Raw genomic sequence first — 25,409 nt, forward strand, 5'->3', positions numbered from 1 at the left:
ACAATTACCACTTTAAAACCACAGGGGGAAGGGAAATTTATGCCAAACAACCTAAAATACTGATAATCACGATGAAAGGGTTATTTGAAAGGGTTATTCTCGGCTGAGAAATGATTCCTAATGGCAAATGTGTGCCAACAGACCACAGATGCTGGAAAATGGATAGATATTACAGTCAATAATGAGTACCTTAAGCTATGGTTGGGCCTGTTACACTGGGTGGTAGAAACCAGGCTGCTGAGTGCTTGCCTCAGACACCGAAAGAATATATTTATCCATCCACAGTGACAATTTCCTTCTTTATATGAAATCATCTCTGCTGGATAGTCCATAGTCAAAGCATATGTAATGCCACATCCACATGGGTCTGTATACAGTTGTACCCAATAACCTGCAGGGAGGCAACTTTCTTAGAGGGGAAAAAAGTACCTATCCCAAGAGTTCCTCTTGTGAATCCATTTTGTTTACTCAGGGTTATAAATAGGTGGCGTAGGAGGGTGAATGTTCACAGGGACAGTAGCACATCTTAGTGTACACAGACAAAGGGATCATGTAGGAAGCAATTTGCAAAATTATATCATTCCCAGCACTATATCGGGGATACCTAACTGCTAACGCATGCAAACACTTTCTCTGCATCGATGCATGTTTGCAGATGTAGATTAAATAAAGACATGCGACTCATAAGCGAATTGAAATGCATTTAGAAAACTGAGCTGCAGTGAAAATGTCAGAGACAAATCTTTTCAGAGATACCGTGTTAAAGCTTTCTGTAAATGATCTCAGTGCTCATGGTGAAGTTATTATTAGAACATGACAAAGATAGTGAGGATGAGAACCTTTCAATCTTACCTCACATGCTGACAGAGACACAGATATAGAAATACAAACACAACTACTATAAATGTCGCAGGATTAGTTCCCAATTAGTGTGAGTTTGTTTCAACATTGTAGGGTTTGTTACAAAAAAATATGGCAACACGCACAAGCTACATAACTGTACGCACAATCCAGCAAACAAGCATTTGGCATGCACAGGCACATACAGAAAGACACCTGACACAGGAGTAGCAGTCTGTTTAATCACTCCAGCTCCCCCCTCCCGTCACACTCCATGTGAGATAAGAGTATAACCAGATGGAGACAGGAAGAAAAAGAAACACACATGCTGCGGAGAGAGAGAGAGGACATCAGGTGGATTCAAGTCCCTGCCAAGGCATTTACCCACTGCCTGTCACCATGATTCTGATAACAGTTAGTGATACTGGTTGTGTCATGGTGACTGTTGCTACCTTACCACCTGATCTGACTTTATTAAATGCAAGCAGTTTGCGGCTTAAAAGTTTCTACCTAACCCTGGGTCTCACACACACTCGTGCAAAAATCACACTGCATTCACAAAAAGCATGCACATGCAGGGCAAAATGCAGAAGTTGGCTGACATGCAAACAGCACCTAGGTGAGAGGGCAGAGCAAACACAGAGCGAGTGGACTCCCCAAAGTTTCGAGAGACCCCTAGCTTACATATCACTTACTAATTGTTACTAGTCAGCAATCTGGAATCACTTGTGGAAAATCATCTCGCCATGTGAGTCCGCCTCGTCTGACCACCCAAGTGACTCACCGTGCTATTTCAAATGCACTGGTACTTTACCCAAAGACACTATAGCCGCACTTAAAGGAAAGAGACAAGGTGAAAGAAGGGAACAACAAACACCACAAACCACAGGAAGAGAGTCTGAGAATGTGAGACGAAAGAGTGAATCAAAGTTACGTCAGGAGCCAGCTTATTACCCCCAAAAATATTTTTGGCTTAAGATGTAGAAAGAAAAAAAACGACAGCCACGGTAACATTTATAGAACAAAAAAAAAAAAGAAAAAAGTCTGATCTGATGAGGTCTATGAGGATAGATTTTTTTTTTCTTCTTAAATAAAGGGCTCTTGTTTTGTTAGGCTTGAGACTGTTTCATTACCTCATATTATGGCAATGATGCCATAGATTATCCTCTCTTTTCTTGCCCAAAAGAATCTGTGTTTTCCACATTCTTGAGTGTTTAGATAATAGAGAGAAGTGGGTCATCAGATTGAGGAAAGGAGATTTAAACAGCTTTGTTTATGTTACCCAAAGAGGCAGCTGTAAGCGACACATTACTGAGAAAAATTCAAAGCTTTCGTAAAATCTGTTGTCGCCTAGCAGAGTATTTGTTCAACCGCCTGCACACAGAGAGGTTTGGCGAAAGGACAGTGAGAAGAATATGCTGGTTGACAACCCCACAGAAAGACTTGAAAATAGCTGTAGAGTTGCTATAAAGGGATGTATCAATGTTTGATGTTAAAGCTTGGGTCGTTTGGAGCCTCATTTAAAAGCCATTACACTAACTACCTTTTTATGACTAGACCAGGTGCAAACTTTAACTCCAGGCAAACTAAGATGGACTGAGGCTTAATAGTGTCTAAGGCACATGTGGACACACATATAATCACTCAGAGAAAGGGAGGAGGTCGCCTAAGCGTGAACCCTCACAAACTGAAGTCTGTAAATTAAATCCCACACACCTGGCACTGCTTAGATATACAGCTAGACCACGTCAAAATACACATATTCAGAAACAGAAGCTGGGGTTGGGTCAGTGCATGACCTGAACTGTATTAAAGCTCATATGCAGTCACATGGCCTCTAATGTTTCCTTCATGCAGGTGTCTTCAAAGCAAGGTGGGCATATTTTACAAAGCTCTACTTTACAAAATTCGTAAGTACACTAAGGTATAGGGTTTTACTTGCTGAACTTGCCCTCGAGGTTGTGCTGATGCAGTTAAAAATGTGGCAGGATTCAGCATGCTCATGCAGTACATAACATCAAATAATGGAATAAGAAGATCATGCTCAGGAGACTGAAAGAGGCTATGCTGACTGTGTTTGTGTGCTTGTGAGCCTGAGCGGTTGCACGGTGTACAATGGTGTACAATGGACTCATTTACATGAATGATAGCACAAGTACAAAATAAGTAAATAGGTAATTACTTCACTATTTATAATTTGAGAAAATTTTGTAGAAGAATGTAAAGTCACAATCAGCACATAAAATAGGCATTTCCCACTTTGTAGGTGTCCACGTCACACTGGGTGAAACCATATCCTTGCTGACACCAGTGCGGAAACCACTCCACTATAGGTTCCATATGTTCTTGAGAATAAGAGCAAACATATGTCTGCGAGATCTGGACACATTTCACTCTGTAGCATGAACGCTTACGAGCACTAAAGGACATCTCAGTTCTGGCTAGACACCGCAAAACTTCGAACTGTGCAAATCACAGTGATGAGAGCAGAGGAGGTCTAGTGGGTTCGTTTGCTCCAGGGGAGAGATCGGACAGCATAATATGGTTCATTTCTCTTTTACTTGAAGTATTTACATGGCGCTCAAGATGTTTCTGTTCTTTTAAGGCTGGTAGCTACTTTGGGGTTGAGCCAACCTCTTGGCCAGTATGTGCTGGAATATGCCATACTTGTGCTGACCCTGAGTATAACAGGAGATATAAAAAATGGATCAAGTCCTCAAGCTTCATTTTTTTAACCATCTATCTGCCCCTAACATTCTCCCTGACCCTTTCCACATTTTCCGACACCGTGTCCGTGTTGTTACTGTTATGGCTCGGGTGCCAGTTTTGCCTTTTGTCTTTGGAGAAGCAATCTACATTTTGATTAGATCGACAAGCAACATTATATAGCATTATGTATCAAAAGCTGGGGTAAAAAAGACAGGAAAAAAATCATGGCAAAAAGAATCTGCAGGTCATTGGCAAATTAACTACGATGGCACCTCCCAGAGCCACTGACATCAGTGTTTCCAACTTTGGGCTCACCCGTTTGATGGTAACGTGCAGGTGCTAGCAGTGCATGGAAATGGTTCCAATGAAAAAGAGGTCACTTTACTTCCTGTTTGCCTTTCATGCCAATTATTAGACCTATTAAAAGCCAATAAATAAAAGCCAGGAAAAACTAGCTAAAGGTAATGTGTCATCTATCCAGATTAAGAACCAAACAGTTATACCTAGATATATGATGCCTTAGCCTAATTTTGTACTGGATTTGAGATATCTGTCCCCGATAATGCAATAAATATGAGTGGTGTTTACATTTTGGAGCCTATAACTGTGCACTTTTAAAACATTTTTTTTCTGGTTCAGAGAGGGCCTTTGTCAGGTGACAACACAAATCAGCACAATCAATCTGACATTACATGTTACATCTCTGTGTTAGTGGAGAGAACCGAAAGCTATGCATTTTCCTACAATTTCGGGCTTCTTATTAATTGCCTGATATGTCTGAGGAAATGAAACTAACAAAACTTGTAAAAAAGATTCAAAATGCAATCTGTAGATTCATTTGTTTCCCGGAAGATGTGTCACTGCTGATTTATGAATGTAAAAACTCTAATTACACTTAAACATAAGTAGCGAGTGTGCTTGGTTTCAGAGCAGGGTTTTAAACAGGGCCAAAAGCCTGTGTCCTTGTTTATATGCCACTGGAGCAAATGTGACTTTTTAAAAAAAAAAATCTGAGTGGACTAACCTTAAAACACGGGTTCACTCAGCTGCCTTTAAAATAGCTTGCAGTTGTCTCATACTTACATAGCTGAAGATGCATCATACCTTGTGTCATTAGGGAAACAATAAAGGTTATTGATAATCAGCACTGAGTCAAATATGCCGGTAAATCCCGTGGGAAAGGCTGTTGCCAAGAAAACAATTACATATCAAAAAAGTAGGCCAAGACAATGAGTGTCAACACCCAGTCGGGTAAAACTATGTGTGTCTATGTGTCCATTTTCCTTGGCTCTTTTCCCATACTACTGCATCTTTAGGCCTGGGAACCTTTTTGGTTACAGAGGAGAGAGATGAAGGAGAATAGATAGCTCAGGAAGGGAGGAGGAAGTGATTAATTTCCTTTTTGCCTGTCTCCAAAGGCGACACACAGTGTCTTTCCACTGGCACTCCACGTCCCCGCAGTGAGCTGTCTTACACCCATGTGGACAAATGCGGACTCATACACTTTCATAATGGTTTGAATAACTGCTTTTGTCTATCACCTCTGTTAATTGAGGGATTTCAAATGAAATGTGGGCATCTTCTGCAGAAATATTTACCCAGTGTTACTAATATAAACAGACAAAATAAACAGATCAGTGCAGGCTGCTTTATGGACATTCACATAACACAGACACAGATGCACACAAAATCCAGCCCTGTCCAAACCAACACCAGGCAAATTTCCCAGAGAGACTGGTTAAAAATGTTGATCGCCAGTAAAAACAGTTCTATTGTTGCATGAGAACACATGGAGAATAAAAGACTTGTTTTACCACAATACAGCACTTGTAAAGCTGAGAAAAAGTTAATGACTGATTAACTTTGAATCTTTTTGAGTCATCTTATCTTCAAAAAGCTTTTTTTCACCCATTCTAGGATTTACACTTACAGTGATATTGATGGCACATTTATAGCTCAGCATTTAGCCTCTCGGTGATTTCAGATGTAAGTGGGCAAAAGCAGATTTTAATTTAGTATGCAGGGGTCAGTTTGCACTATCTAAAATCATGGCTGCTTGCTCTGTTGCCTACAAATAATACAAAATGCGATGGCCAGATTCAGCTACTTTGTTCACTTCTCTGGAGGCAGTGGCCTATTTTTCAAGGCCTAGGATATCCAGATAGGGGATAATGAATATCCCACCAAGACTTTCTATTTCATGCCCTCGCCATTGTTAACAATTGCAGTTTAAATTTTAATATACCTGAACAAAAAGCTCAATCACTTTCACAATATCTTTAGAAGATGACTATCATTGAAATTAAGGTAGAGTTCGGTAATTTTAACATTTTGTCCTCACTATTCCACCCCCTACGCAAATCACTACCTTATCGTGGTGGAGGGGTTCGTGTGCCCCAGGGATCCCAGGGACTATGTTGTCCAGGGGCTTCTGCCCCCTGGTAGAGTCTCCCATGGCAAATTGATCCTGGGTGAGGGACCAGACAAAGAGCAATTCAGAACACCCCCATGAGTAGAACACCAAGGGAACAGTTCACCCTGCTCGGGATAGGGTTACCAGGGCCCCAGCCTGGAGCCAGGGCTAGGGAGCGTCTGTTGGCCAGGCCTTAGTCCATGGGGCCCGGTCAGGCACAGCCCGAAAAAGGGACATGGGCCCATCCTCCTGCCGGGCCATCACCCACAGGAGGAGACGTAGGGGTTGGGCGCATTGTGTGGTGGCTGGCGGCCAGGAGCGGATGCCCTGGCAGACCGATCCCCAGCTACCAAGACTGGCAATAGGAACATGGAATGTCACCTCTCTGGTGGGGAAGGAGCCTGAGTGCATGAGGTTGGGAGGTACCAGCTAGATATAGTCGGGCTCACCTCAACGCATGGCTTGGGCTCTGGAACCAGTCTTCTGGAGAGGGACTGGACTCTGTCTCAATCTGGAGTTGCCCCTGGTGAGAGGCGGCGGGCTGGGGTAGGTATCCTAGTAACCCCTTGGCTTGCTGCCTGTATGTTGGGGTTTCTCCCAGTGGACGAGAGTTTGTTCCCTGCGCCTTCGGGTCAGGTGCTCTACCTGCACTGTGTATAGTGTGGGTGGAGTGCTGCTGACTTTGACTGAGAAAATTGTTGGGCGGTGGAAGGAATACTTCAAGGACCTCCTTAAACCCACTGGCACATCTTCTGTGGAGGAAGCAGAGTCTGGGGGCGAGGGGGATGATCGGCCAATCTCCGGGGGCGAGGTCACTGAGGCAGTTAAACAATGCCTTGGTGGCAGAGCCCCTGGGGGGGGATGAGGTCTGCCCTGAGTTCCTGAAGGCTCTGGATGTTGTTGGGCTGTCCTGGTTGACACGCCTCTCCAATGTTGAGTGGAGATCAGGGGCGGTACCTCTGGGAATGAGAATCAGGACCTACAAATCTGAGGCCATGGTCCTCAGCTGGAAAAGGTTGGAGTGCCCACTCTGGGTCAGGGACGAGTTCCTGCCCCAATGGATGGATGGATGGATGGATGTTCCTAACACACACATCACACACCACAGCCTTCCTGTGGTCAAGTAGAGCTCTTGCACTGGATTACTATACAGAGCTGCAGTCTTAAGGGACTTTGAAGTAAAGAGGTAAGAGGCTTTTTAGCTGCAGAGTCAAAGATAATGCATGGCAGTACATTTGCATTTTATTAAAGCAACCAAATCACTTTTTAATAACTGCTCAGGATTAAGCCATAAACTGAAACATTAAAAAATATGACATACTGCACGGGACATTTGGAACATTTTGAAGTTCTTCCGAGGCAGTCTGTGGGGCTCTCTATCAGCCTAAGTAAACAAATGTCCAACAGGCTTTGGAATCACTTACAGGTACAAGTGAACAGGGGTCTGAAAGACTTAAAAACCTGAAGCTTGATGGGCTCCATCACGCGCATCACACAGTGCAATCATTAACCTATTAGCTCACAAAGTCCTTCAGACATGTGGATCCATTTTCCAGGCCTTGGCCACATCACCCTCTCATTCTCTGTCCCTCTTGCTTTCTCTTTCCCCCCATACTCTCTACACAGGAACAAGTGAGCACAGCACTTTTTCCCCCTCTTTCCGTCCCCCTCTGAAGTTCCAGCTGCTGTAGACAGACTAATGTGTTCCCCAGAGCTGAGGGGCAGACCACAGCCCCAGGAACAGACTGGGCCCTGCTACCAATAAACTCTAGTTTCGCATAGAAAAAGAGAGAGAAAGAAAAGAGAAGAGATTCATTATACAGTCAGGGAAAACTTAACTTTAAACTTTTTCACTCATAAACAATTGTACCATTGTGGAGTTTTATTGATTATTTTTGGCTGCTTCTATACTGCTGACATTGTAAACAATTAGCTTTTATTTAACTGGAAGAACACTATTGGGGCTGGTAAGCAAAGGCAAATGATGACTGATGGAGGGGACGATGGAAGACTTTCAGCAACAAAATAGCTGAAAACTGACCTCTGTAGCTTTAAAAAATTAAAATCCCTCAAATCTTTCTGAACACAAAAAATAGAAAGCTTAAACAAGAGAATATTTGCTTTTTCTTACTTACTCTGAAAATGAATATGATATAGAAATAGCCAACATCACTTTTTGTTGATTTATTCATAGACAGTGAATAGGCATTGAATGAATCATTCTCTGCCAAATTCAGCTATTAACATCTTCAAAACTAAAAGTGTCATTTTAATGATATGGATTACAGACTGTATATAAAAGATGGATGTAGCTTTTGGATCTGAAAGTCAAACCATTCCTAACGTCCCTTTAAATCCTATTTTTAATAGCCACCAGTGGATGATCCTCTAGTTACAAAAATGTGTGCTTTCAGAGGAGTCTAGGGGAAAACGATCCTTTGGCTACTTAGTCTGTGAGCACAGACTCACCTTTACAGTAAAATGTAGTATAAAGCAGGATGTTCAACAGTATGAGTGGGAAGTCTTTGGTTTCATGGTCAGAACTGCCCCTTTACTCATAACATCCAGTTTGAAAACACTAAGATGCTGATGGTTAAGTTGCTGTGCTGGAGGCTTCACTAACCTTTGGCTACTATCACGATGGCTTATTTGAAGTCTTCCTATTCATACCTCAGATTTTATGTTGACATTACTCTGTCGTCTAAAACTGTGGTAATAAAAGAAGACTATTATGAAGTTGAAATATGTGGTTATTACACTTTAGGTGCTATAATTAAACAACCCGAGGTAATTATTCTGCATGGTTTTAATGTCCCTTTTAATGCAAACCAACTTTGCTTGCCCTCCCGCCCTCACATTATAACAGACTCATCGTCTAATTTTCCATCTAATAACTCTCACTAGTTCCACACACTAAGTTCTGCACATTAACAGAAATCCGAGTTCCAAATGAAAATCTAAATAATGGTGCCTTTGCAAAGTGACCACAGGTCTTCTGGGGCTTCATCGCTGACACATGGTCTGGATAACTCATTCTGGCTTCATATAAAACAAACACTTCATACTCATAGTGTTGAATGTCTTGAATTACAGCAAACCTACTCAAATTACCTGCTTCTTATTTTGCAGGCAATTTTTAGTAAAGCAGGTTTGTTGTTTATCAAGAAAAAGTCTGATGCATCGAAATGTTTCAAATGCATGTGCAGTGAAAGGTTTCTATGATGATGAAGATTCTTAAACGGCCTATATCTTTATGTTACTACATGTTATAAGTACCAGTCATTCCTGAATCTGCACAGCCACTGACCATGTGCTGCAAACAAACAGGGGAAATCCCCCTCAATAAAGACCAGACTGACTGTCATCAACAGACTGAACAGGTTTTATCATAGAATGAACAAACACAAAGCACATGTCACTGCTCTTTTCTGCACTCCTTGCTCACATTGTGGACCGAACAAAACCTGAATGCTTCAACCTCTTCAGACTTAAGGGTGGTTGGGGGGGTCTTTGTAACACACCTCACTCTGCAATCGTGACCAACTTTTCAGCTGTGTCACAGAGCCATGAGAGTGAGCTCCCTAATGCAGCTCTGCTATGATTCGCAGTCAATAGGCCGTGGCTCTCTGCCACACATTCCTTCACATGACTGGCTGTGATTAACATGCAACGTGGATCCCTCTGGTCCAGTAGACAGACAAAAACGCAGACAGATAGGGACATTGAGAGAACTGGAGAGAAAATGCAACAAACATATGTGCTACAAAGCAATGCGTTTTCCTTTAAATATCAACACCGTCCATAGATTTTTACCTGCCAGGAATAAGTGAGTGTCTCTGCAAATTGGTTGTGAAACGAGCATTGTAGTATCTGTTAGTTGTTTTTGCAGCTTGTTGTGTATGAACACTAACAAGATCTGGACTGACTGCAAGCCAGCTGTGTTTTAAAGACCCATCTGGTTGCACCTGCATGCTCACTTTGCTTCACTTGCACTCTGAGTACTAGGCTAAATTTGGAACACTGTCATTCCAGACTTGAATCGCCAAACCAACAAAATAGTTTTTTAACAGCAGTTTAACGGGAGAATTACAAAACCGTGAGTTAATATTTTTATTCTGTTGTGCTGGCTGTGACTTCAGAAAGCTTGGTCAAAAATACCTTTGCAGACTTTTTCACTTCAACTAACTCAGGACTCTTTGGATAAATGCTTATTTGTCAAGCCTTAATTTGGCCAAATGAACTCAGTACAGTACTCAGTGAAACCAATTCAGAGACTTGTACATACATGGCAATAGACACACAATGGTATGTCTGTAATTTTGTAAAAGCTGTTTCCCTTTACAGTCACTGCAGTATGGGACTAGATAAACAGATGTGGTGGGACATTTATGTACAGTCATCAAGGGCATGGAAAACATGCTAATATAATGGTGGAATAATTGTACAGCATTTTAAAAAACAAGAATTGGTTCAGATTTTATCACTACAGTCAAAAGTCAAATATATACATACATACATTTACTTAAATCATTTAATAAGTGACTCTGAAGGTTCTGAAGGATCTATTAACTTGAAAAGTTAAAGAAAAGGCCAAGGTCTACTAACTTCTCAGTGATCATGATTCATTGCAGCTGGTAGTTTGTCTTTGTCAGGATAAAAAGGATTTGTTTGACTCAATGATCAATGCTGACCAATACTCAGAACAAAAAAAAAAGAAAAAGAACAATGGGAGAGTCCAACGAATTCAGCAAAGATGTAAGAAGACGAATTGTAGCTTTACACAAGTTATGAAGGTGTCTTGGAGCCATTTCTAAAATACTGGATATTCAAAGATCATCAGTTCAAACAAATGTATAAGTTAATCAGAATTGTGACAACTTTGCCAAAGTCTGCAAGAAGAGCCAAAGTGTCACCCTCAGATGAGAGAAAATTGGTTAAAATGCTTAAAAACAACCCAGGAAATACCAAGACACAAGCCTGCCATGAACTGGAAACTACTGCAACACCAGCTTTACTGTACATAGAAAAGAAAGTTTTACACCACCATGGATCAATAGGGGGCTGACCAGGAAAGAAGGCCCTGCAACAACAGTAAGCATGACTAAAATTTGCAGCTGCCAACATGCACTAACCACATGTCTTCTAGAGAAACGTTTTACAGTCAGACGAGACAAAGACTGATATTTGGCCACAGCAGCAAGAGAACAAGAGGTGAAACTTGCTAAGGGAAATTAACCACATATTAATAGGGGTGTTTGTATATAGTTGAGCCTGTATAATTCTGACCCTGTGTGGATCACATAAAATCCCAAATAAATTCAAACTTGTGCACCAAATTTAAAGTCATTAAACATGTACATGTACAGTCATTGCACCCTGCAAAACAGATAGTTCAAAGAAATCATTAAAAACTTACCATGAAATTTTAGAAAATACTTCTATAGCTGAAAATTAGATATTGTTAGAAGTTCAATAACACCCTCATGTCTGCATGCTAGCTAAGAATAAAAGCCAAAAGGCAATTAGCTTAGATGCGCATAAAGACTGTCAGAGAAATACTGAAAGCATACCTTTGTCTCGTCTGTTTAATCAGTACATAAATAGAAATGTCAAATAACTATAAACAAGTAGTTAAATGCTCATATTATTTCTTGGCGAACAGAAGCCAAGTGCATGCCTGCTTTGAGTCTCTACTGCCAAGTCTTTACACTGAAAACAAAGCTAATCAGCACATCTGGCTCTTGCTTAATGTTTAATGTAGACAGATGTATGGTCTTATTGATCTTCTTATCTCACTCTTGGCAGGAAAGTGAATGAGGACTATTTCCAGTATTTAAAACTATTCCTTTTATGGTGTGCTTGCTTAGATACGAAGCAAGAAAAACAAAAGCGAACAAAAAATTAATGGTGTTCACTGAGAACACCTCTAACTACCACATCTTCTAAATTTTGCAAGATTTCTAGAAGTCTGACACTTTAACTAACCGGTGCGTCGATCTTAATGAGGGCGATGTCTGATTTCTCATCCACGTCTTTGATTTTGGCATCATAGGAGGCGCCGCTCTTTAGCTCCACTTTCACTCTGTGTTTATTGGCCACCACGTGGGCATTGGTCACAATTTGGCCATCTTCAGACACAACAAAACCAGAACCACTGGCCACTGCCACTTCACGCTTGGAATAAGTCATCCTGTGGAGGGAAGAAAGGGAGACATTAGGAAAGAGTAGGAAAAGGTTAGACTACTGGTATTCTTTCCTCTCCCCTTTAACAGTTTTTCCAGAATAGTAAAATAAAGCAGTACATGGTGTAATAGAAGTGTTAAATGCAAACCAAAAGTATGTATACTATATATATATATATATATAAACAGTAAGAAGGTGAGTATATAAAGCTAAGCTGGAGAGATGAATAAAACAAGAGACAGATCTAAGTGAAACAACGATGGATGAAGGAGAGACAGAAATCTGAAAATCAGAGGGTTTTGACCTTCAAAAAAAACCACTTCACAAGTGATGGTGACAGACAGAAGAGAGATGAGACAGATGAAGAATCAAAGTGTCAAAGAACAAGAAGCAGAGATTAAAAAGCACAAAAATCTGGTCGGATGATTTTTAAAAAGAAGATGAAAGACTAAACTTGAGAATAAGGTGCTCTACCAACTGGTGCAGTGTGTTTAAGTACACAGGTAGGTTGTAAATTCTAGGGTTTTTCGGTCTGCCCCTCCCCAGCACCGAGCACAGACACACAGGTACGCGGCTCATACTTGCGGTAAAGTTCAATGTGAACCACAGACGGAGCAATTTTCTCCACCACGTCGGCAATGAAGTTGTATTTGTGCCTCGGGCTGTCTGGATTGTCTTGAGCTGGAAATACATCATGCACACACAAATACACAAATAGGATGTCAGCCTGGTAAAAACAAACAAAAGATGCATGGAAATACTGCATGATGGAAGAGCTGTGTGAGGATAGAGAACCAACACATTAAACTACCCTTCATCATAACACATCTGGGAAAAGAACAGATGACAGTTCATCTGCGGTTGAGACTGTCTAGGTCTAGGTCTGACACACATGTACTCACTCATTTACAGAGTCTGGTAATAAACCTTACAAATAAACACTTCACACTGACATTTACCCTTATCTTACCCCATGGTTAAGGGTGAAAACAGAGCAGTTCTAAAACCATCCGCAGCTCTTTTGTCAAGTATAACACACAGACAGTGTGACACTGTATGTTAAGGGACTGCCAAATTCACTGAATCACCCATCCAGCTTTGGTAAGTCAGGAAATGCTGACTGACTTACCTGCTCATTAAATCCTACTCAAATGACAGTTTAAGCAAGGCTATGAATCAAGACGTCCCCAACCTTTCCCTCTTTGCTTTTCATCCTTCCATCCATAAGCTGTTATTTTGCCACGTACTTTGAACTATTTTGTCTCACAAGAACAATTTTCAGTCATTACTTTCTCCTAGATGACAGAAATTGCAAAAGTATAATCCCCTGGATATCAGTGATTGCACTGAAGGGTAAAGGAACAACAAAGAGACACTTGAGTTGCAGTTAAGCTAACACCAGCATTTAATGAGCATCGTGCTGCTGTATGGAACACCATTAAAAAGTACAGTCCACAAACATTTGACAAACTGCAGGAAGTAAATTCTTCTGCATGTGGTTGAAGTCTTGGTGGTCGCAGTGAAGCACCAAAATTTGTTTAGCGGGAGTTTGTTAGCTGTGAAAGTGTTCTGTTAGCTAGCAACCGTCATTATAAACTGAAGATAAAAGATGGATACAGATCAGTTCTGTATCTGAAAAGCAACGCCAATTCAGAAGTGACTTAAACCAGATCTCTTTCTAGTGGACTGTTGCAGTGGGCCACACTGAAAAGTTAATGAAGACATAAAATTAACAATGAGCAGAACTGAGTTTAACTTATCGGAGAGGCCCTTCACTACAGCTCACAACAGTTTCTCATGAGGCCCCTTGGAAAAACTAATTACCAACCCCTGCTGGAAGAAGTCATAAGGAAAATTACTTGGATTAACACTTTCCTGATGAGTATGTGGTTTCCATGTTGGACCCACCCCTTCCAGCACTTCCAGTTCTAAAAGCTAAAATGCTCAGACACTTCACAATGGTAGCTCAGGAAAAAGTGGGCCTTGGTTATAAACTGTTATGTTTTTAACTGAATCATAAACACAGAAAGATGCATGCATGCACACCTGCGACAAGAAGCTCACAGTAGTAGTGATTCTGGTAATATTGTCCTCCCACTTTCCCTCAGCTGAGCTGTAATGTAATTCAAATTCCTTTACACTGGATGTAGACAGAAAACAGTTCTACATGAATTTACTTGCAGTAAGGTTTATGGATTTTTTGCTCATATTATTAAATATTAACAACGGCAGTAAGGTCATGCTTTTTGGAAAGAGACACTGTTGTTGAGTTAAGCACAAGGAATATCATTTATTTCTAATAAATTAAAGTGAGGCGCCAATATGTCCGAAACTGGACACCAAAACAGTCTAGATGAATGAACAGTGCTACAGTCCGGAGGAAAACATATAAAGTACATTTGGGAGTGAAAATTCCTTCAAGATAAACCCTTTGAGCATCATGAATGTTTTCCAAATCAATAATTTTACTAGAAATTTTTTGAGTTGTGGAGTTTTTCACCTCACGGATTTATGTACTGAAATCCATTTCAGTCCTGCTAATAATTGTCAAGCTATTTCTCTAAAAAAATTCAGATGCCCACCTCATAATGTAATGAAAGGACAAACGAGGGGCTCACCAAAGTTAGCAGGTTTCTGGGCATCTGGCGATTAAGATTGCCTGTGCAGAATTTTACTATAATCCATCAAATGCTTGATGATTATTTCTGGGTATACGGTGTACCAAATGCTATTCTTAGAGCTAAAAGCCACTGGAAGAAAAAAGAAAACCAAGTTGCTCATAAATAAATGTAACCACTTTTTTTTCCCCAACCCCGACATATATTTTCCTGAACTTTAAATCAAGTATTAAACATTATAAAGGCCAAACAACCTTCGTGCAATAGTATGAAGAAAAGATGGAAATGTTGGAGTAATTTCCTCCCTGCTAGCTTCAAACCCGGGGGGTTTCGTGGTCAGCTCTGATAGGATTACTGTGAGAGAAAGCAGGGCCCGGGGTCCAGAATCTGTGTTGTTTCTGGAGTGCACAAACAGGCTCCCAGTCTCTTCCACTTCACCATGTTATAATGAGTGAGGCCTCCTTGCACACATGCGGAAACCAGGAACACTCTGCTGCCACTACAATGCCAGTGTGATGATAGCAGACTTATAGGCCTAGTGGTGGTGATTTGGTAGAGACGGGATGTCATGAATCAGCCATTTTCTCCTGAGTTATATAGTGAGATAGATCATTACATTGCTCAACTGAGCTTACAGCTGAAGCTTAGAAAGACTTTACTGTTGGAAAATTAAGTTGACTTATGAGAGAAACTGAAAAGAAGCGTCTAGATGCCAAAATGTGACTGATTCATCTTGATATGTGGCGAGAAAGTGGGATTTAAAGGCTTCTGATCACTGTCTCATCTAAGTATTGCTCACGAAAAACCTCTCCATCTGCTGAACTGCTGCTATAGTAAGATGGGATCTGTGATTGCAAGGTAATTTTCTAAACAGCTTATGTGTGTGTGACATTTATACATTTAATTAGAGTCATTATAAGGAAAGAAAAGAGGACATGCTTTTGATGGTGTGAGAAGTGGTGCGTTCAACTTCTTTTGAAAATGGGCTTGTTTAGGGTGTCACAGAGTACATTATAATAGACTCAGAAACTGCATGCAGTTTCAAAATAACTGCATGCAAATTTAATGAGCATAATTTGCCCGCAGGAGCTATTTGGAGATTACCTAAAGGCAATCATTTAGAAGCTAATGTAAAAGTAAGCTGTAGGTCACTAATAAACAAGGCAAATGGCTTTTTAGTTCAAAAAGCAGATTGAACTAGAAATCCAAGTAACGTAGCGTTTTTCCTCATAGGCGACAAAACCAACATAAACACATATAATAGGCATATAATAACAGAATGACCAATAATAGACTGAAAAGCATTTTTCATGCAGATTGATCATATAGAGATATATACTCACTTGCCACTTTATTAGGTATACCTGTTTAAGTACTTGTTAATGCAAATATCTAACCAGTCGGTCACATATCACGTGCACATGGTGATACCAGCTGAAAGTAATTCAACTTGAATATAAAAATGGGGGGGGGGGGGGATTTAAGAGACTTTGTATGTGGCATAGTCATTGTCATCAAATGGAGTGGTCTGTTTATTTCAGAAACTGCAGAATCTGCTGGGAAAAAAGAAAAAGAAAAAATCCAGTTCTCTGGATGAAAACATCTTGTTGATGGCAAAGCACAGAGAATGGCCGGACTACTTTGAGCTGATAGGTAAGTCAACAATAACTCAAATAGCCACTTACTACAAACAGAGTATGCAGAAGAGCATCTCTGAATGCACAGCACATTGAACCTTGATGTAGCAGATGGACTAGAGCAACAGAAGACCACACCGGGTGCCACTCCTGTCAGCTAAGAACAGGAAACTTGAGTCTACGGTTCAAATTGGGTCTTCAAAATTGGACACTGAAAATTGGAAAAATGTTTCCTTATCCGATGACATGTGATTTCAACATGTGGATGGTAGGGTCAGAATTTGGTGTAAATACCATGAAATCATGGATCTACCCTGCTTTCTATCAGTAGTTCAGGCTGATGATGTAATGGTGTGGGGGATATTTTCTAGACACACTTTGGCCCCCTTCATACCAAGGGGGCATTGTTTAATTGCCACACACTATTTGAGTATTACTGCTGACTATGTCCAGCCCTTTATGCCCACAGTGTACCCATTTTTGTTCCGGGCGCTTCCGGCGGGATAATATGCCATGTCACAAAGCTCAAATCACTTCAAAGTGACTTCTTGAACATGACAATGAGTTCACTGTACTCAAATGGCCTCCACAGTCACTAGATCTCAGTCCAATAGAGCACCTTCGCAATGTGATGCAACATTATTGATGTGCAGCCTACAAATATGCAGCAACTATGTGATGCCATAAACCGAGGAATGTTTACAGCACCTTGTTGAGTCTGTGCCACAAAGAGTTTAGGCAGTTCTGAAAGCAAAATGAGGCCCAAACTTGTACTAACAAGTGTAATAAAGTGGCTGGTGACTATATCTGTGTGCACCAAAGACGCATAAACAACTTTATAGAAAGTAAACTGGAAGTGGAGTATTTCACACTTGGTAAATTAAGAAGCGATATATTTGGTGTAACAGCAAGTACACACTCTTGTTACTCCGACTCACCCTGTCAGACACTTAGTCTAATTGCTTCGGTTTATAGGAAAGCATTAGCAGAAATAACTACTGACTATAAAAGTAGTATGATAATATGATAAACAGTAATACTGTAAATGTTAATGATTAGCAGCACACCACAAAATATCACTTGAGTTTCAGGGCAGTGGCAGACTGAGACTTATGAACAGTCTTGTCAATATCACAGACATTACGCTGCTATTCAGCAGATATTTTGGAGATGGCACTTAAGGTAAAAGTAGGGATGGGTCAAGTGAGTTGCATGTAATATAGAGTGGATGTGGTGTTTAGATTTTTAAGCAGTCCAAAAACAAAATTGTTCTTATGTGGGAGGGTGGCATTCCTACTAAGCAGTAACTTATCCTGACAGAGAAGCGTATACACACTCTCACCACACAATTTAAATGATATACTGACATAAAAACAGTAATAAACCTGCTTTAAGTTTCTGTGACCTGATGAAGTTAAGATTTCACCCATATGCAAGACATATTGAGAAGTGTGGTAACTGCTAATGAAAGCCTCATAATATTTAAGTATCTATTAACAATAATCAGATGTCGGAAAGAGTTTTTTGGAGTCAGTTCAAGCATTAAATGTGGGGAAAACCATTCAAAAACAACATTTATTAAAAGGAACCTAATTTAAAAGTACTCTCCCCTCCCAACATACACACTCAAAGCCCCCCCTAACCTCACAATCCCATATATCCATTACCCCTCCCCACTCAACACACGAGCTACAGGTCAGGGTGTCTTTTCTTCTTCAGCTTTCCCATGCATAGGACCCTTCGTTTTATTGGTTCCTGCAGACTAAAAGACGATTTGTGTTCTCCCAAGAAAAAACCTTAAGAAATGAAAAAACATAGATGTGAACAAAGTGGATTCAGTCCAGCTGGAATTAAGCTAATGCACTAGCAAATCTTTCAGATATGTTAAGAAGGAGGGGCAAAGGAAAGGATCGTTATCAGCATGGACATCCGGTCGGAATGCAAAGAACACAGCCATCAGTTATTCTCCGGAATTTTAGGTTTGTTTTCCTTTAGATCAAAGGGTATAAGCTCTGAAAGAGCCAAAATAAGTTTAGAGTAAATCATTAACTTAAAGATAGAAATGCTTAATAAATTAACTCTTTTCACTCCACATTAGCATGAGAATAGTGAGGGGAAGGGTGTATAGCCCGTATACAAGGTGTGCCAGGTGGAATAGAGGATTAAAGGAACCAGTCAGTGAAAAGAAAGTAAGGTCAGCAAGTAAAGCTACGTCAAATGGGCTGTTGTCAAAGGACAGTACTGATTGTTTTTAAAAAAAGCAAATAAAATGTAAATAGTATGGCCCCTCTTTGGCCTTAAAAAGTATGGCAAGTATGCGCCTTAGTGCATATGTTATTATAAAATTACTTCCAGTAGGTCATTGATTTTGGCTCGCTGTACTTCTTCAATGATTCAGAACATATGAGCTTGCTACAGTGTTAAGACCATGAATCATTTTGTTTCGATGGGGCTTTTTTCCCAGTTATGAAAGCATACAGTTGAGCTTTGCCGCTGTTTATAATACTACAATGACACACAGTGAGTCATTTGAAACAGCTGCCAGAGTGATTATAATTAACCCAATTTTTCCATTCCCAATATTGATTCAATTTACCCTATTTTAATCCAGTGAACTTAATTTTTTCCATTGTGAACTCCATCTAAGGTTGAAAGCACATAATGCAACCAGAAACACTCACACTGAGTTAGTAACAGGGCAGTTAGAGCAGCATGGAGAACCCATTCAAAACCATGTCCCATTTTATTGTTAGAAAATGATGTATGTCGATCAGTACAGCAGCTGCAAGAGCAGGTTTTAACCCTTTAAAAGATATTAAACCAATGCAATATTCAGTACAGTGTTTAATAACACTTATCGTGGCCCATAGACAAGAATGGAGGTACAGCAATTTGGTGTGGTGCAAAAGCATTACATTTCTCTAATTAGTGCAATTTAGGCAATTCGGACATACACAAATGTGCTTATGTTGCGGTCAGTATTAGATGACATTAAAAAGAGGCTGAGCACGGAAGAGGCTGCAGCAAATATAGTTTAGCAGAGAGAGGAATGAAGGAAGCAGGAGAATTACAGACATCAAACAGGAAAAAGAACAGATGAGCAAAGCAGACAGGCAGACATTCAGAACCAAAAGCAGACACTGACAAGTAGAACAACAAAAACAAGTCACGTGCATGTGCCCAAAAATGATGTTTTAACATCATGAGTGGCTGAAACAAGTTGCCGAAGAATGTGCGTATTCAGCAGATGTCACTCGCTGGAGTCACAGAGTACATTCTGTCTGCAACATCAGCTCTGAATTACCCATATGGAAAAGATATATATAAATCTTATAAAGTTTTTATCTGTCTTGTATGGAACTTGTATGAGAAGCATACAAGAGTGAAAACACATATAAGATCCCTTGAAAACTTATATAATGAAACTTGTATGTTTTGTTACTTACAAAAAAAAATATGAAAGTAATGAGGAAGTGGCCAATTCAGGAGGTAAAATCATGTAAGCCTTATATGATTTATATATGATTTACTCATGAAAGTGGCCACTTTCATGAGTAAATCATATATGTTTTTACTATTTCTTTTCCATATAGGGTAAAGAGCAGCACAAACTGTGTCGGGTTTTCAACTGGATTAAAGTCTAAACAGATTATAAGAAAGTCAGGCTCATCTTCACGTTCACACCTTCATGCAACCCCTCCATAGTTCTGGTTCACAGTTTGAGAGGCACCAAGTGATTCAGTTCTGATCTCCAATACTCTTCAGCAATTTTCCTGTCAGTCTGTGTCACATTAGTGCTTTTAAACTGCCAAAAAGTTTTTTTTCCTGCACTTTAATTAAAAAAATAAATAGATAATTTTTAACAACTATGACATCAAGGTCACAGTCAAATTTTGGCCTAGTTTTTTCTTTCTTTTCTCCCCAAAATGAGCTACGCCTTTACTGTCCAGACACGAAATGACATCATGCAACTGCGCTCACATGTTTTTTCTTAACATGAGGCCAGGTTGCGGTGTATTTCAAGGCACTCAGAGGGGTTTAAGTTTCTTTTCAGTGTCAGCTCTTGACATTCTGAGTCAACAGACCTGTTCACAATTTATGTTAAAGTTGACATTTCTTTTTAAAATATGTGCTTCTGTTACAGTCTTAGTCAGCACCAGCCTGGACAGGGACAAATCTAATGCACGAAATAAAATGCAACTTCCAGCTATGGAAATTCTCACAGGGTGTCTTGGAAAATCAATAGCACTCACCACAGTCTTGCTCAGTTTCAGACATGGTTAGCTGCTCGGGAATGACTTAACCATTTAAGCTGCTTACATGACTGACAAACAAATGTGGCGATGCAGTCTGCCCTTCCACTGTGCCCACATGGTTTTTGATGTACATGTACAACTTTCCCGAAAATATGGGTTGCTAATTTTGTGTTTTCCTCAATGTCTCCTGCCTGTTTTAAACAGTCTTCAACAGAGGTGGAATTTTGGCTTTGAATCAGTGCCAGGAATTCCTTCATGTGACTGTTAAGTGTGATTTATGAGTGACAACACAGACCAGGAGTGAAAGACACTTCCACACTCAAAAAGAGAAGAGAGGAAGAAGCTGGGGTGGTGGTGGGGGGCTGTGGCAGGGTGGATTCAGTAAGTTTCCAAGCCTTGAGGTAAGTTATAGATCTTTGATGCAACAGGTGTTGAATGTTGTCCTTTGTGTGTTTTTAAGTGCACATATGTTGCCAAATCTGAGGGGGGAAAAAGTACGTACACAGTAACAGTAAAAACCGTAAAGGACACAATGTTTTTACCACCTGCAGCCTCACTAGTGATCGTTTTTTCATTCCTGGATGTTTTATGTCATGCATAAATTGTAAACAATTACACTACTAATGATGATATATGACTCATTGATTCATTTTGTACAGAATGTGCATTCTCATTTGGACTGTGCTGTTTCACAGAGCAGCAGATGCAAAGAGTGAAGTCTCATTATAAGTGAGCTTCACTGATTAACACGAAATACCTGTCACATGACACTATGACAAAATGCAGGTCCATACTGAAACATTTCCATTTATCATTATCAATATATCTCCAGTTATATTTAATAGCAGTTTATATCATACATATCAGGTTTTGACATTCCATTCTATTCAGCTAATGCACATATTTCAGGCAAAGACCACATGGCATAAAGGAATCAACCAGATTATAGTCATGTGACTGCTGGTCATGCATGCCAGAGTAATCCTAAGGTTCACATCAAGCTTTATAACAGGGCATAACTCGTGGCTTCATTCAGCCATGGGGGGGGGAGAGAAAACAAAACAAAAGAAAAGCCCTCTCTGATCAAGTCTAATTGTAATGCAGGATCAAGGGCTGCACTTGAATGGCTGCTCTTGTGGTTCCAGACACATGGGGATTGTGTGCCACTGAATGCAGCGCTGAGCTACAACATCTGTGCGACCTTGAGACAATAAATGCCCAGTGAGGAATGATGGGATCACGTTCAATAACAAGTTGTAAATAATTAAGGTAAAACGGCCAAAAAAATTACACCTTGTTACAGAAAATGTGCAACGATTGGTTTCAGCTGCAAAACTAATGTTTTTGGCTCACAACGCTCAAAAGAGAGTAGCCTATTCATGATTCTTGACACTATACTGTAATCAATTAACTTTAAACGTCGGATCTACTCCCTCCTATTTATTATCAATATCTCAGTGTGTTTTGGGTTAAGGGTGTCTTGATCAAAACAGTGTGAGTTCTACCTTTCCCGCAGGCTCCCCGCTGAATGAAAAGAACAGGTGGCTGTTGCAATTTCTGCGCCCGTCGACTGACCCTCTTCAGCTCGCAGATATTCCGGTAGGACACCCCATCGCTTCCACAAACCGCTTCGGTGGTTTTGCACACGCAAATCCCACTCTTGCTTCTCCTCCTCACCGTCACAGTGTATGCAATCCCGCCGGAGACCGAGCACTCCAGCTCCTCTCCGCACACTGGGTCGCCGAGCTTCCCACTGCCGCCGCAGGCTTCGCCTTCACCGGAGGCGCACACCGGGCAGCAGTGGCAGGCGTCGAGGGTTTGTCCTGTCGGACAGTCCGCTGGTAGCCGAGGACACATCGACTTATCACACCGGGAAGGACATCCGACAACATAACGGCTGGAGATTTGCGCATCCGCCGGCACGGCTGCAAAGGCTACGATTGCGCATAACAGCAACCAAAACATGTTTCAGACTGAAAAAGAAGCTCCCCCAAAAATTCACCAGAAACTTTTAAAGAGTTCCAAAAGGTCGCTCTGTGCTAGCAGTGTTATGGGATGACAGAGCTCAGTGCTGAGGGGGGAGTCATCCCAGCTGGAGAGGCATTTAACAGAAACTCCACTGCGTAACCAATTACGCGATTTTACGTTTTTGCTGGCACCGCATCAAACATGCAACTCACTTTCTAGATAATAACAACAAGCAGGGTGATTGGTGGCTTTACGTGACGTACTGAATCGGAAGAGTTAAATTACTGACATGTCTCCAAAAGCGTGAAGATAAATAATCAGAGGAAAGAGCAGAAAATTGCCATGACTGGTGGGAGGAAGTGATTTAAAATATATTAGTTTTATTTCAGCCTATTACAAAACTTTAAATATCAAGGTCAACTTGAAAACAAGCAAGAATATTGAGAATATCGAGACTATTTTAGTCCACCAGTGTTTCCTGTCGATGACTGATGAAATGAATAATAGCAGAATAAGGATGCATGTAGCCCAGATGTTTTACGCTATACAGCCTTCCACACATCCAGCGTCACTATTTCCTTATGCTGTAGTTATTTATTTTCCTGTTCTAATGCTTCCTTGTGAGTCACTCCTGGCACCCGCACAAGCCTCATGGCTAATTAAAAAAAATCAGTGGTGGAACAATAATTGCGTGGATTGTGGGTTTTATGCGTTCATGTACACTTAATAAACAGCCAACTTTGCTCCAGTTGGAAGACTGCATGAGGACACAACTTATCTAGGCCTGTTTATCATGATGCAGGGTTAAGCACCCAGCAAGTAGGGGCATAACAAGTCTAGTACAGGTATCCAAATAAAGAATGCACTCAATTCAAGAGCAATCAACATCGTTTTGTACAACTAATCACTCAAAATATTTGTAAACATCAACTCTTGACACATTTCCAGCATCAGAGTAGCACATTTTAATTTTGGCAAACAGCAAACCGTTGTTAGATTAAGATGTCTGTGGTGAGCTGTAAGAGTCCAGTAAACTCTATAAATCAGCCTCATAAAATACCCAACACAGTTTGATAGACTGTGTTAAGACAGGCTTGTTTTTTCTCTTTATTATGTGCCTCTTGGTTTAAATGTGGTCGACAAATACAGCAGAATATTTCTCCATGCCCCTGCTTGGGACCCTGTGGTGTGCTGGGGCTCAGGAAACCCAAATCTCTTGTATCTTTGGGGCAATTAGAAGGGGGGCATAACGGAAACAGACTGGACTCTTGTATAGCACAGGAAACAGAGTCTACAATGTAGACTGTAACCCAGAGCTGATGTTAAGAGTTAAATGACAGGGTTCATTCATTTTTTTTTCGCAGAAAAAACAAAAACAAAAAAAAACAGAGCTGAAGCTGAACGCTCTTTAATTTCAGTCCAAGACAACACACATTGTTGGCTGAAGCAAAAACGGCCGAAACCCACGCAACATCATCAGCTCCATTATGTGGCACTACGTAGGCGCGAAACGGTGGGAAAACTTGCAGATGAAAGCAACCTCATTTATAAGGAACACCCATCCTCCAGCCGAGGACAGTGAACGTAGCCAATGATGGACGCCACTGAGGTCTGTGTGATCTTGCCTCCCAAGTTTGTCCAGGCTGTGAGTGAGGCCATTGAAGGACCAAAATGGAGCTGTACTTCCACATCTGAAGCCACACCAAAGTCTGGCATCCTCCAATGAGCATAGGAGTTATGGTATATATGGAATATCAAAGAGCTGTACATCCAAGCTCATACTTAAACACACCAGCTAATTATAAATGATTTTGCTTCTTCCAATGACACCATCCACATGTACCGTAAAATGTCCACACATACAGCATTCACAATTAACTGCACACATAGAGACGAAGCCCCTGAATATGCCACAACTCATTATCCAGCTGATTAAAGAGGCTTTAAATATTCAGTCCACACGTACCATATCAAGCTCAAGGCTGAATATGTAAGGAGCACCTCATTAAGAGATGACAAACGATACTCATACATACGCTTTATCATCGATGTTGGAGTGGAAATACTTGCTCCATGTACACCGACTGTTCTACAGTTGTTGGCTTACTTGTACAGTTTCCATTTATACTTTTGCTCCTCGATGAAGATGATTGCCTCTTTTTACTCAGCTGTAGTGTAGATTAGGTTTTATCATCAAGCCGTGAGGAAGAATTTAAATATCACGCACAATTTCAAATTCAACTTTAACTAGCAAATAGGAAAGGCCCACCTTAGTCAGATATAACGACAAATGGATTTTATAGAATTATAACAAAATAAAGTTGAATTATTTTTGCAATAGTTCTGATACTTTGTGTATTTATATTTTATTATATAAATTGTTAATGCAGGGCTTTTATATGGAGTGTGGAGTTGATGGCTTTTATTCAAGGATCCAAAAATGGTCAGTTTCTTATTTATTGTAATTATTTTGATGGCTTGTTCTGGTTGAGGCTAATATTTCTGTAAACATGGAATTAGGGGAAGCTCACAGACACACCCTCTTTTGTTAATGTGGCTTTTTGCATGCTTCTTACACGATTCTTGTTATGATTCTTGGCTGGGTCTGTGCTGAAACATCTGTTTCATGCTTCTCGTGTGTGGTGCTTTGCACTCCATCAACTGAAACCTTTGCAGTCATCCGTGATGAAAACATAACTGGTGGTTTATAGAGCACAGGAATGTTTTCAATGACAAAGTGAAGATTTTTCTCTTGCCACAAGAGGGCAGAGGAAACTCTCTGCAA

The 25,409-nt window shown here is 40.6% G+C and overlaps 1 protein-coding gene across 1 annotated transcript in view; it reads right to left on the reverse strand.

The window, feature by feature from the left end:
• Nucleotides 1-24,918, reverse strand: part of LOC120714827 (serine protease HTRA1A-like) — a 30,745-nt gene extending 5,827 nt beyond the window's left edge. The window contains exons 1-3 of the mRNA XM_040001330.1: nucleotides 22,162-24,918; nucleotides 12,727-12,826; nucleotides 11,948-12,152 (exon numbers count right to left, since the gene is read on the reverse strand). Coding sequence (XP_039857264.1) covers nucleotides 11,948-12,152; nucleotides 12,727-12,826; nucleotides 22,162-22,621 — 765 coding nt within the window. The 5' untranslated portion in view covers nucleotides 22,622-24,918. The remainder of the gene's footprint in view (nucleotides 1-11,947; nucleotides 12,153-12,726; nucleotides 12,827-22,161) is intronic.
• Between the last annotated feature and the right edge of the window lie 491 nt (nucleotides 24,919-25,409).

The sequence above is a fragment of the Simochromis diagramma genome, unplaced genomic scaffold (genome assembly GCF_900408965.1).
Source record: "Simochromis diagramma unplaced genomic scaffold, fSimDia1.1 OVJJ01000421.1, whole genome shotgun sequence".
NCBI classification, from domain to species: domain Eukaryota; kingdom Metazoa; phylum Chordata; class Actinopteri; order Cichliformes; family Cichlidae; genus Simochromis; species Simochromis diagramma.